The sequence below is a fragment of the Centroberyx gerrardi genome, chromosome 15 (assembly GCF_048128805.1).
Source record: "Centroberyx gerrardi isolate f3 chromosome 15, fCenGer3.hap1.cur.20231027, whole genome shotgun sequence".
NCBI lineage: Eukaryota > Metazoa > Chordata > Actinopteri > Beryciformes > Berycidae > Centroberyx > Centroberyx gerrardi.
The window spans coordinates 10,321,915-10,335,690 of NC_136011.1; the positions used below are offsets into that span (position 1 = coordinate 10,321,915).

The window sequence follows — 13,776 nt, forward strand, 5'->3', positions numbered from 1 at the left end:
AATTTTCACTTAAAGTTTCTGAAGTATTTTCCGGCTAGATTTCCATGCAGTGACTCAAAGTATAGACTCTTTAAGATGTGCTCTACTCCATGCAGTGTGCACCAGAGTGGCCCGGCGTTGCTAGCCTACCACCTCACACGCCAAGGGGATGAACCGTCGAAAACAACCTACCCCGCCTCCCGAGCGCGCGGGTCTTATCTGACTGACTCGTCGCCTAGCCCAATCGTGCGTCCACTTCCTCGTTCCCGACAGCCAATCATGCGGCCAAGATTCGTACACATAATTTACGGCGCAATCAGGGTAGGTTGCGTGGACTGAGGTCCATAGAAATTTGACAGCTTCACAGGTGAGACATCGTCCAGAGGCTGTTTCACTTTCCATTTCAGTTTTCCGGACCACATTCGCTGTGAGCCTGGGGTTGCCACAGTCAAAAAACAGTCATTCGAAGTCCAATCATTCCGGCAGCATGAGCAAAAAGAAAAAGGACTGGAAGACTGAAAAAGGTAAGGCTTGTTTTGGGGGGGAATGTAATCTGGAGGCTATCATCATCTCCGTGGCAGACAGCATGAATCCCATCCATGCCATAAGCTTGACAGCCACTCTTTCTGTCTTTCCCGCTTTGTTCCTGTACTCTACCTTATTATCAAGACAATTCGTTAAACCGATATGGTGACTGTACAGATGTTGTACTGATGTTGCGCCTGTTTGGTAGCCGTCAATCCACGTTTGACATTCGCAACAACACTGTCACATAGTGCCTCTTGCCTGGTTATTAGCTTACACTTATCGTGCTCGCTGCTGTTTCCTGAGTCCTTGTTTTACCTGTTTGAATGGCAATTAGATCTCCTGCCTCACAGCTGTGCGCTGCACCAACATCAGCCCATTCAGTTGCATTATAACCTACTGCTCTTCAACTAAATAAAGTCGTATTCCTAGAACCAAACAGCACTCACACCACTGTATTACATAAGGGAACAGGATGGTTACTAGATAAAACACGGACACACAGACAGTTTCTCTATTTGCATGACATAAAAACAGACTGATAGCTACTCATAGTAATCCTAGGTATTATTGCATACAATTCAGTAAGTTCACTTAATTTATTTATTCCCATGCAGGGCAAGTGGTTTTGATCTCAGTGAAAAACATCAGAGAGAGACAACATGACACAGAGGCACAGGTATAGGCCTGCTGTACACAAAGGGGCAGTGCAGTTAATTATTAATATTAACCTTTACCTCAGCGTGGTTATGAAAAACTTATGTTTTCCTTGAAGCAGTACAATACTCCTGTTGGTCCAGGAATTTGGCACCAGATGCAGGCCTTTAAGAGCTAAACCTGTATCCTTCATAACATCACATTGGACTACTGATCCATACTACTCAGACTTTCAACACTGACCTCTGTTTGCATGTAATGAGTATGTGGCTTCACTCCTTAGTTCATGTAACAAGGTTGTTTGTAGTTATTGTTGATATTGTTGTTCTATTATTATTTGATTTAGGTTATTATGATTCATCTGGCCTGCGAATACTGCAGTTTAATCCGTGTCGTGTCATCAAGCCCTCTGACTCATGACTTGATTTGAGTCTATGGGAAAATGTTCGTAATGTTCAGCAAAAAGCTTGGAGTAAAGGTAATAATTAATCTTAGCCATCCATTTCCCAATTGAGCAGGTAGCAGCATGGAATGAACTTCAAAGTAAATCAGATTTCATATTCCAGGCGTATGCCCCTCTAGCTCAAACTGCTTTAAGGGAAGATTAAGGGAAAGTCACAAAATGTGAGAGAAATTCTGAAACTTAAGGACAAATTTAATGGATGATTCCATGTTTTAATAAGACATTTTTTCTAAATTGTTGTTTGGCTTGTGGTTAGTCTTTGGGGTAAGTGAAATTAGAATAGGCCTATATAGTTACCACTAAAGATAAATTCATGTGAGTCATGGGGGCAAAATCAAGCCAAAACATGCACAATTTTAGCAGGAATGCAGACGATTCTGAAGTCTGAGAACTTTCTGAAAACAAAACAAAATGAAACAGAACTAAACAAGGAAACAGGAGACAGGTATTATTGTTTAAGGGACTGTATAAGCTGAGATGTAGCATAATATGCAGTTATCTCTCATTTGGTTTTGCCATTAATAGAATTCTGTTCAGAAATGTCAACAACACCATGACCGTGATCGGCTTCCTCTGCCCAGAAATCACCAAGTACAGACAGAGATCATTTGGCATGTAGCATTAGTGTCATTATTGTCTATAGATATCCATATTTAATAAAAATATTTTAACCCATCCTGTTCTCATTGCAGCTAGACTAGGCTTTGGGATTCTAAGACACCTAAAAGTTCAGCAGAGTGATGAACCGCTGTAGTGTAGCCCAAAGAGCACTGCTGTGCTCAAGGACCCAAAAACTGCCTTTTATTCATCCATGTAGAATAAAAGCAGCCTTGGGAATGACAGGACAGGGCGAGAGGGAGAGAAAATACAGAAGGGATAGGAAGGATATCCCCCCCACTGCAAAAATACCTCTAATGTAAGCCTGAGCTACCGTGGGATACTGCCTGAGGATAACCTGAGGAAGCTCATATTTCTCCTCAAAATATAGTCAACCACTACTGCCTCAATATTTTAGGCTCGGGCCTTATGTAAGAGGCATGCCTCATAACTCATAGTCCCTTTCAAAAAAATGTTTGTTGAGCTCATATACTGTAGGGTATTGTTGCGTGCGCCTCGTCAAAACCCAAATCTCAAAATTATCTGTGGGGGATATAAATAGTTCATAATATGGTAAACGTGATGTTCTGCTTTTGTATGGTGTTGTCAAACCACATCCAATTTATATAAACTGCATTTTACACAGGGGCACATTTAGCCTATAATTTGTGTAGCGTAGATATCAAGAAGATGCAAATAATTGCACTTTGGCTGGCAGTGCAGATGAGCATGAGGACAGAACCAGCCAGGATGGAAGAGGGCTAGAGCAGTACCGAGGCAGAGCAACAGATGTGTGATGCACTGATGTCAGCCAATTAAGTTGCATTTTGTTCTGCAACCAAATAAAGGGATATGCCTATAACAGAACAGCACTCGTACTGCTGTATTACACAGAACTCAGGAATGGGGTCGGTGGTTAGTAGCCCAAACACAGACATGTATAAAATAACTGTGAGAAAGTCGGTTTCTCTATGTAGCTGTGCCACAGAAAAAGCATACTGATCGTTGCTCACTCATAGTGATGCTATTGTTGTATATAAATCAATTCAGTTGTTTCACTAACTTTATTTATTCCCATGCAGTGCTGTGTCATGAATCAGTGGCAAGTTGAGAGACTTAAGGTGGCAGTAGAGATGAGGACACAAGCATCGATGATCGCAGGGTCAGAGGAGGGGTAGAGCAGAGCAGAGCTAGAGCAAGATAGGGCAAACTATGAAGGATGCAATGAAGGCATAGTGCAGTGGGTCTCTACTGAGTGCCATGGAGACGCAGTAGTATGCAGGTTTTCAGGTTTTCTGGCCAATTGCTACAGCAGCCAATCTCAATAATTAGCACATCTTCAACCAGAGAAGAGGAACTAATGAGTGGAATCAGCTGGTATAGTGCGTGGTTGGACTGAAAACCTGCATAGCTCTGGATCTCCATGACACACGGTTGAGAACAACTGGTGTAGTGAATAGGGAGACGGGGGGTTCAAGCCCTGGACACTGAATCCCTACTGCCTCCAGAAGCCCTGTTCTGTAGCTGACCCAGCGTTCTGACCTGCCTGTGGAGGGGGGGAGGAAGCCAAAAGAGAATTTTAATGTGGGAATCAATAAGTACCACATTATTCAAAAAGCAAATGTAGAGAGCCGGGGAGAGGTGGAGCCGGAGAAATGAGGAGCAGGACAGGACCGACGATGATGGCAGAGCCAGGGGAGGGGGGGGGAGCAGGAGAGATGAGGAGCAGGACACGGTCACCAGTGGAATTGCAGAGCCAGGAGAGGAGTCCAGTCAGACACTGACCGCACTCAGGGCAGGACCAGCGATGACTGCCGAGCAGTATGGGTGGTGGACAGGTGACCAAAAGGAAGAGCACTGGCAGGCAGTTTGGTATGACATGCAGGAAAGGAGAAAAAACAAGACATTTACTTAGCAGAGATGTAAGTCAAAAGTTATGGCTTGTGTTGGAAATGAATTTTCGACTTGTCACTATCTGTCTGTGCTGTTTCCCAGTTTCTTCTTTCTTCCTTTCTCCTTCTCTCTTCAAGCCATAGGGCCAGCTTTTATTCAATCTAAAATTTACGATCACTGTCTTCCACAGAGAGACTGCTCCGTCTAGATGAGGAGGAGAGGCGCAAGGACTATCGTCGCCATGATTTCATATCTCTGGACAAGATTCCCACCTGGAGGCAGGGCAGTAAATGTAAGTGAGACAGCTCATTGCCTGAGTCGTTGAACGTCTGTTGTGTCGGGTACGGCTGATAAATTGCCAAAGTCTGCCACTCTTTACACAGCACAGTGGAAATACAGCTGCGTAATTGTAATGTTTTTAACATTTTTACATTATATTTTAGGCAATTAGCATTTAGAGACTTAAAATGGGTACAATTGTCAAATAAGCTTTAATCCCTAGATCCTCAGCATGACAAGCAACCAGTAGTAAGGAGCTCAAGGGTCAGAGCTGCAGGGGCGTGTCTAGGGGGTGGCCAGGGGTGGCACTGGCCACCCTTGAAATCTGATTGGCCACCCCAGGTGCCACCCCAAAATCCTGAGTTATGACTGGCTGATGGCCATGTTAGAGGCAGGACCATCAAGCCAGTTAATTTCTTTTTCCAAAACTTCGCTCCTTGAGTTCCAAGAAACACGCCAAGGGGAGCAGAGAGAAGACCAAATTAGGGATCAATGTAAAAAAAAACACTATGTCTGACCAAACGGAATGCAGCACGCACCTGAAGATAAAGACCAAGAAGTAATGTTAGTAGCATACATTTTTTTTACATGCATACAGTTGACAGTGATGCCTGATAATTCTGGTTGCTTTCAACCTGGGCCTTGTATGGAAGAGGATTAGGGCCACATGTGAAAAATGTATTTAAATTGTGAGATTAATCTCAGATTTCTGAGAATAAAGTCAGAATTCTGACTTGGAATTCAGAATTATGACCTGGGACCTGCCTACTTCCTTCCTAAATGCCGCACTCAGTGCCACCCTTGCTTGAGTCTGTGCCCCACCTCGGCCACCCCAGTCAAAATGGCCTGGACACGCCACTGCAGAGCCGTAGTACTAACCCTAAGCCTTGAATGATCAAATAAGAGATAAGTACCAGGAAAAGAAATTAAATAAGAGTTATGGAGAGGGGTAGAAGTGAATTTTTTTGAGAGCAACCGAACAATGCTTACAAATTTTTTAGTTGTATTTACCGTTAATTATATCTTAAATGGGAGTGAGCCGATTCCTCCACTTACACTGAAATAAGACAGTGAAGAGAGAGGAAAGGAGGTAGAGAGGTGTGACAGGACAGCATAATCCAGACATAAACCTGGATTAGAGCCCATGTTATCATGAATACAATAGACAAAAGCTCCATGAGAAAGAAGAGAAGATAGAAACACTTTTCAACACACCTCAAACACAGAAGGAGAACAACAGAAATTTAAAGGCAACAGACAAAATCAAGTAGCCCACAAAACAACCTGAACCTTCAGTGCCTAAGGCTGCAGTGGCTGGTCATTCTGCAGAAAAACCCAATCACCATTACCATTCTGTGTAATAATAGGCTTGGCCCTAATGATTTGACAGCTGTGGATATGAATGAATTTATAATGATTAAAATCTGATTGAAATTTTTTTTTTTTTTGACCCAATTTCTATTTATTATTTTTATATTCAACTGACCCACACCCTAGCTTGCTAATAATATAGCAAGGACATTAGTTGTATTGTATGTTGATCTCTCAAAATTCAATGCAGAAAACATTTAATTCTGGGTTAGATAGGTCAAATAAACAAATAATTTAAAAAATATTGATATTGATAAAAGACTTTCCAAATTAGAAGCACTGATGATAGAACCTTGTGTGAGAAATAAGTAAAAAAGCATTTTTAATCTGCATGTATGTGTTGTATTTGGCTGTCTGCATTGATATCTGCATGATATCAGTGACCTTTTTCTGAAGTTGCAACTGGGTTACAGCCTAGGGTTACAGATCAAATTCATTAACCTGTCTATTATATTAAAATTAAACAAGCTTTCTTGGCCCACAGATAAGCCTAAATTGTGATGGTGACTTTCTCTTGGTAGGCAGGATGCAATGTAAAAATCACATCTAGCCTGATTTCTGCGTGAGATAAGCCTGTTTCAAGCTGAAATAGGCCTGGACCACAGTCATAAATATACCAATACACAGGATTTGATGTAGGGCTTTCTTGTGCTATTAAACCAGGTGGAGCCCCTTTCTAGAAATATGATTTGGATGTTAGAGGATAGGGGAGTGGGTGGCGTTTATAAAAAATCAAATCTATCAAGCCTATATTTTGTTTTATTTGGGCACATAGCCTAAACCCCATCCAATTTCTTAGAATTAAAGGCAAGTGCTGTTTTAAAGGGGACACGGAATACAAATAGGAAGATCCCATTTCAATGACAGAAAATTTGGCTGCCCAGGGGGCAGGCACTGGAAATGACTTTAATATTTTGAATCTAATACCTCTCACAATAACAGTTAAGCACCCATGCAGGCCAAATCTTAATATGAATAAAATTCCTAGAGTATCACTTGAAGAACCTACTTACATGGCTTAGACCAGTCATTTCTGAATCAAAGCCTGAGAACAACAGTCAAACTCTGACATCAACCGATCAAGGGGGAGCAGATCAAAGTCTCTTTTCAAAAGGATTTCTATCAGGCTTGATTCTCATGAAAATCCTTCCTGGGAGACTGGTAAGCCATATTGGGGAAAGTTAGTTATTGAAGTACTTAGTTACTTTACTTCATTACTTACAATAAAAAGTAATTAGTTGCGTTACAAAGTTACTCTACTAAAAGCAGCTCGTTACAGTACTTTTGCATTACCAATGTCAAAAACATGCCATAGCAATATGACTTGTGCTGCAAAGTGCGTTGTCGTTTATTGTTTTAAAATGCAATGCAAGGCTCATTTATAAGTAGTAGATCAAGTAGATTTAGATTATGTTTTTTCATTTGGTAGCATGTAGTCTGCACGAGATGCTGCGGAATTTCCACTTTTTTCTATTTTGTTTCTAATTTTGCGCTAACAAAAAAGAAACAGAAAGAAAAACACGTCAGGTTAGTAGTTACCGCAAAAAGTGGTCTGAGTACTCGGGGCAAATACTGCTGGTAGGTTATGCATCAGAAAAGTATGAGGGGAGAAAAGTACATGTGCCAGTAGAAAGCTGCTCACAACAGCATAGAACATAGTTTATATTTATGACAATTAATTTGACACTGAGAAAAACCTTGATGAAGCGAGGTAGTATGGAATCTTGTTTAGGAGAGCCTGATAGTTGAACTAAAGGCAGTTGTGATATTTTCTCTACATCAAATAACATATGAATGAGATATAATAACATTTATACATTTAGCACCAGCATCAAACAGCTCTGCAAGTTCAAGGTTATTCTCAACTCTTGGGCCCACTTTTCAAGGAAGTAAATAGTCATGTGTGAGCTTGTCTAGCTTGTTCATCTGGAAAGAAGAAGTTCACCACACATTGCATCACATTAGTTAACAAACACTGCGCATCCTTTGTAGAGGCGTTTTTGAATCTTGTCAAAAAGGAAAGAAATACACAATAAGCCTATTTAGCAGTGTGCAAATTAAATTCTATGCAATTCAAATCCATAGCAGCAATGTGAAAACACAGTCTGGACTACTGACAGCACAGTATCGTCTACTTTAATGGGCTATTTTACCTTTGAATGTTAAAACTATCTCTATACTGTCTGGGCACATAGCACAGTGGGATGAATTGATTTTAAATGGCTTTGTCTCAGCGTTACCATGGGATGTGATTCACAGTCTTTCCATTCCTCAGAGGATTTTGCTTGCACTATTATTTACATTGCAGTATAATGTGGCCCAGGATAAAACTTGCTTGTGTAATGTTGTAATCATCAGTTGAAGTGATCTTTTTTGTGTTCCAGTAAATGAAAAAGAGGAAGGAAAGGAGCTGACAGGAGGAGGAGGAGGAGGAGTGAGCGACAAAGTATCTCTCTACAAAGGAGACATCACCATCTTGGAGGTGGACGCCATAGTTAATGCTGGTAAGGCCGCTGCCCTCTGAACTCCTTAAACCATTGGACGTTGTTGACTGCTTGCAGACATCCGAGTGCTTAAATTGTCCTTGGCTGCCCTCTAGTGTTAGAATTCACAAAGTGCAGGTTCCTGAGATATTGCAAAAGAGAGTGCACAAGTGATGAATGTAACTAATTTAAACAAATGTTTATCTGGATATTTGATCTCATTGATCAGCTTTCCCACTATACTGTAAGTTATAATACAGTAACTTTTTAGATTATTTCCTGACTTTTGTCAATGCCTTTGCATAATTAACTGCAACTCCAGTTCCTTGTGCCAATCTAGTACAAGGTTAATTATTCAGTTGATTTAGAACAGTTTCCGGTTCCCCCATTCATATCTTTTCTGTCGTTAATGTGGCGTGTGTGCTACAATGATTAATGGTCACATTACAAATGCTGCTGTTGGGGAAAAACATGGTAAAGCTCTGTTATGCTGAGGGAAAGATACTTGCTTTGAAAAAGTGGAATATTTATCACCAGAGGTGATGTAGAGGCAGGAAGGGTGAGCAGAAATGGCTTTTTCAGAGATTTGCGCTACTGTTATGTAATGTTCTGCAGGCTGCTCACAACCTACACACATAGTCAGAGGTGCTGAAAGATTGGTTTACCTGTTGCTGCTGCTGCTGCTGCTTATGGCCACTTTGCAGCTAACAGCATCATGACTGGATAGCAGCCGTCTATTACCAAGGTCTACGTTGGCTTCCTGTTTACTTTGTAGTCATGCTGCACAGATTGTGTTTCATATTTTTCCTTCCTTATGCACCATTAGTAAACACTCACACAATGCTTCAGTCTATTAGGCTAAGCAGTGTGTGTGTCACTATACTATAATGTATATGAGATTAACAGATGTTAAAATTGTATGCTGTGTTGGATAAGGCTCATCAATTTAAGCTATCATGTAAATGCCCATCCTGATGATAGGAGGTCATGAGATATAGCTAAATCATCCTCAACATCATGTAAAAGACGAAGATGTAGCCTAATACATCTAATAGACACCAAATGCACACCTAAATATCATGTCATTGTGTGTTGCTTTGTCAAGACCTTTACAAATGTAGCAGTTATCATACAATGCAACTTGTTTGTTGTATACATTACATACTATTTAAATATATTTAAGCTCTAGGCCTATTTAAATAGAGATAATGTTATTGATATTAAAATATATATGGAGGGAAGTATATGATGAAGCCTTTGGATGCACTAGAAATATCATATAGTCAACCTCACTTTATCACTGATCTACATTAATTCATTATGCTTTGTAGTCAATATCCTCATTATACAAATCAAGGTGAGTGCAGTGGGTAAGTTGAGCTATGCTTCGTTAAGTACGAGCTGCTCCTGCTTTGTTTTGTGATTTAAGCGACTTTGAAAGAAAACTAAGCAATCTGGGCTTAATGAATGTGGTTTAGGATTGAACATTGCAGGTTTTTGTATTGGACTGATTAATACTATTTTAGCAGAGGCAGTCCTCTCTAGCAGTGAATGCTGACAGACGTCTCGGTCCTGACTGAGCTATGCGTTGGCCTGGGACCAGTTCATTTTGTTCAGCAGGCTGACAGGGGGTCTGAGGGGTCGAAGGAATTGCTGACTCCTTTATGATAACCAGAATGTCTCCTCTCCTTCAGCAGCTGGCACACTGTTAGTCTATTCCCACTCTAGGACCAGTTGTCTTTGTACAGGTGGTTGGACCGATAAGAAAATAGTGGTGGACTTTCCATTTTTATTCACCATCTATGACACCAACGCTCAACAATGGGAGTGTGTTGTGAATGTGAATCTTAATGTGAATGCAGTGAGCAAGGGAAAACAAGGGCATGTTTTTTTGTTGCTTGGGTAACAAGAAATGCAGTGTGACAGCGTGCTAAGGCCCTGCTACTCTTTCCATAGTTTCTTGTGCCTTTTATTTGTGGCTCTGCAAAATAGTCCCAGAATATATTGTCGTATGTGATAATTCATGATTATTGATAGTACAATTCCAAAATAATGGTGAAAAAACTATCTATCCATTGAATCAGACTACACAACTTTGTGGCATGCTCTGGGCAAAGTGGCTCTCACCCAGATTTTAGTGAGTAACACCGTCCTGTGCTGTAAACAGTTACATTAAACAAACAAAACGGATGTTGAGCAAGGCACGTAGATAAGATCTTTGGATAGTTTGCCAGACTTCTTGCCTTTCATCCATTCATTCTGTCCAATCTCCATCCTGCAGTATTTCCATTTTCACATGCTGTTTTTCATTTAGGCTAGGCACTAGACGACTGCTATATATGAAGCTTTGAACACCTCTTTGAGCAGTGTGAAAGTATTAGTCTAAAGCTTAATAAAGTGTCAGAATTCTTTTTTTCCACAAACAGTGCAGTGCAGCGGTAGTTAATATGCAGAATCACAGGTGAAGGTGGAGGTTGGTGTCAGCGTAAATTTTGAGGGAACTGTTTTGAGGAATAATTTGAATACTCAGAATATAGATTTAATTATCGACTGCTATCAGCACAACATAGTTTCTACATTTACATACTGGTGAAGCTTCTCCTTGACCTTATATGACCTTATATGTGTATGTGGAGATTAAACTGAAGGAGATTAAATTGCTACTACAGGCACAGTTTGTGCCTGTGTACCGCCTGATAGAAGACAGACAGGCTACACTTGTGTCAGGTATTCTGTTTGCTCCCACAGTGCATTTTTGGCAAGGACAAACAGTTCTCTACATAGCGAAAAGGATTGTGGGAGTTTTACTTCCTTTTATTAAAGAGATACTGCTTAATAAAAAGCAGACATTATTTCTAGAAGATGTTTTTCTCAAGTGCTGTAAGCTGTGACAAAGTTTGATAGCATACAGGTTCAGGGAAGTGGAGTGTCTCACCGTCTGTCTAACTGATCCGAATTTGCCCTTTGATGACTATGGCTCCTTGGCGATAGCACTGTGGTTAAAAAAGTGTATTGTCAATGTCAAGTGCAAAACTCCCTCAGCTTTTCAGGAACTAAGAAAAACAGCCTTGAATTTAGCTTGACCGCCATGCATTTTTGTGTTTATGCAGTGAGGTTTTAAAAGGGGTTCATAAGCCCATAAAGGAACCAGGTGATCCTTCAAGTGAAGTGAAAACAAGAAAATCAACAAAATTAGAGTTACGAGGTTTTCACATGACAGCAATATGTGGCTTGCCAAGGTGAAATGTCCCCATGTGAAATCACAGCATGAATAAAATCGTTATCTGATTGACTAACAATGCAAAATCTAGTCTACTTAATTTTAGGGAAGAGAGGCCAGCTTGGCACTGCGGTTATGGTGGCTGCCTATAGCTTTTAGAAGGTGTCAAGTTGCTTTATGTCCTCCATTAAAGTTTAATTATTAGGCTCATTGAGTTTTTAATTCTTCCTTAATTCTGTTTGGATGGAGGTTGGACGGGAGGTGCTCAAACTGTCACCTGGGTGAGAGCCTGGAGAGAGCAGGACAGGAGGGGCCGTGGTGACAATCAGCTCACTGCAGGGGTGGAGGGCAGGATGGACGTAACGGGACATGGTGGCTTGGGTAGCACCATCCGGCTCAGACAGATGGCGCAGCCCGGCCTGCTGTGTGGAACCAGCCCCCCCCCCGCACGGGTCTACCGTCTCTCTCCATCAACTGTTAGACCCTCACTCGCTCCGTGTGACCCTCCTCCTCCTGTGTTTAAGGGATGAGACAGACAGGGATTTGTCTATACATGGATTTGTATGGCAGATCTCCCAAGTGTATTTCATTTTTTAGTCAGCATACTGTCTAGTTAACTTGTTATAGCCTCAATAGCACAGACAAGGCTGGTTTGTCTTGGCTATTGATCCACTGAGTTTGAGTGGAAGACAGTTCTGTCCAGATTCTCATAGAGGATACATTCTCTTTTGTGTATGAGCTGCACTATACTCAGTACGAAGGTGGAGATGCTGTTTTGTGTAATTTTGACAAATGCCAGGCAATTTCACTGATTGCTAGCCTATATCTTCGGATTTGGCGTCAGACAGTGATAGACGGAAAGAGGGGTCTACTACAGATAATCAAGGCATGGTCTCATGCTAAATTGCAGGGCCTCACTGAAAGATGAAAGGATGCTCATGCGGGACTTACACTTAATCCATGTCATTAATGTTGCTTTTACATTTCAAACACTAGATAATGTCTTCCATTTTTCTCCTTGTCGTTTGCGCGGAGTTCATGCGAGTGTCATCAACAATCTCGGATCAGAATGAGGTCATAAAGATAGCAGTGTGAAGTGGAGAGGACTTTTTTTTTTTATAATGATGACTGTGGTAATTATGCACAGGGGTTGACTCCTAATCCATTACCCGCTGTAAACCTTTCCCATCTTTCTGTATTAGATCATTTTTTACAGGAGCCAATTTAGTGTGCACAGGGAATCTGGTTATGAACGCTATAAAGAACCCGAAGGGGTTGAGATGAGTGCGAGAGAGGCAATTGGTATTCAGTTGTATGGAGCCACTCGTACTGCAGCCATCACAGGTTTGATGAGAGCAGTGACCCTCGGAGGGCAGAGTACCATGATCCAGTGGAGATTGACTTTTATACGTTTTTGATATGCGGTCGATTCAAACAGTGTTTGCCTGCGGGGTTGCTTGGTACGCGAGCAGCACTGTTTACCGTCATGGTCATTCAAGCATAATGTACGATACAGAAGGCTACATGCCCTGGTCGAGCCGATATTGAATAGAATATGACATTATCCTGTGGTCGGAGCAAAGGAACATGTATTAGTGCGGCTGTTTTTTCTGTGATGTTGTTTTGTGGGTGTTATCAGTCGGTATGAAATAAAATAATAAAATAAAATCCCAACATAGTAATTAGCCTATTTCTGGGAAATGTCTCGCCATGTGTTTTGTGAGGTGAGAGATCAGGCAAAATTAGTTTTGAAATCGCTTAATGGATGTCATTAATTTGTTCCATTGAAAAACACCTGTCACTGTGCTTTATTATTAGTGTAAATGACATCAGCGCTAATTGACAAGGAAATGTGACTTTCTCTGTAGTATTATCAATTGATATGAACTAAAATTAGATTAATAAGAAATAAATCAGAAGAAATAAAGAATAAAAGAAGAATAAAATTAGAATCTTCCCCACAGAATTCAGTTGTTGTACTAAGAAAGATTGAGCTGTGTATTATTAGCGAATTCATAGCTTTATATTGAAGGACGAAAACTCTTGGGGTCTCTGAGGGCTACTTTCTCTCAGGGGTGGGGGAGGTAAGTGGTGGAGATGGGGGTTGGGGGTTCATCCTTTCCCCTTATTGAAAACCCCAGTGGTTGTAGCAGCACAGCAGCAGTGCTGCATAATGGTGTGTAATGTCCAGAGAATATTATGTGCTTCTCTGAGTCGCAAGCCTTAATGGAGAGCACTGCCTTATTTATTAGAAGATGACTCTCTGAGTGCTCTGGTAATATTTTACCCTGCAACACAGAAAGCTTTTC

The 13,776-nt window shown here is 41.1% G+C and overlaps 1 protein-coding gene across 2 annotated transcripts in view; it reads left to right on the top strand.

Annotated features, from left to right (window-relative positions):
- Positions 1–332: 332 nt before the first annotated feature.
- macrod2 (mono-ADP ribosylhydrolase 2) overlaps positions 333–13,776 on the top strand; it is a 399,869-nt gene continuing 386,425 nt past the window's right edge. For both annotated transcript variants that reach the window (XM_071897955.2, XM_071897956.2), the window contains exons 1-3: positions 333–503; positions 4,305–4,406; positions 8,149–8,268. In XM_071897955.2, coding sequence (XP_071754056.1) covers positions 467–503; positions 4,305–4,406; positions 8,149–8,268 — 259 coding nt within the window. In that variant the 5' untranslated portion in view covers positions 333–466. The remainder of the gene's footprint in view (positions 504–4,304; positions 4,407–8,148; positions 8,269–13,776) is intronic.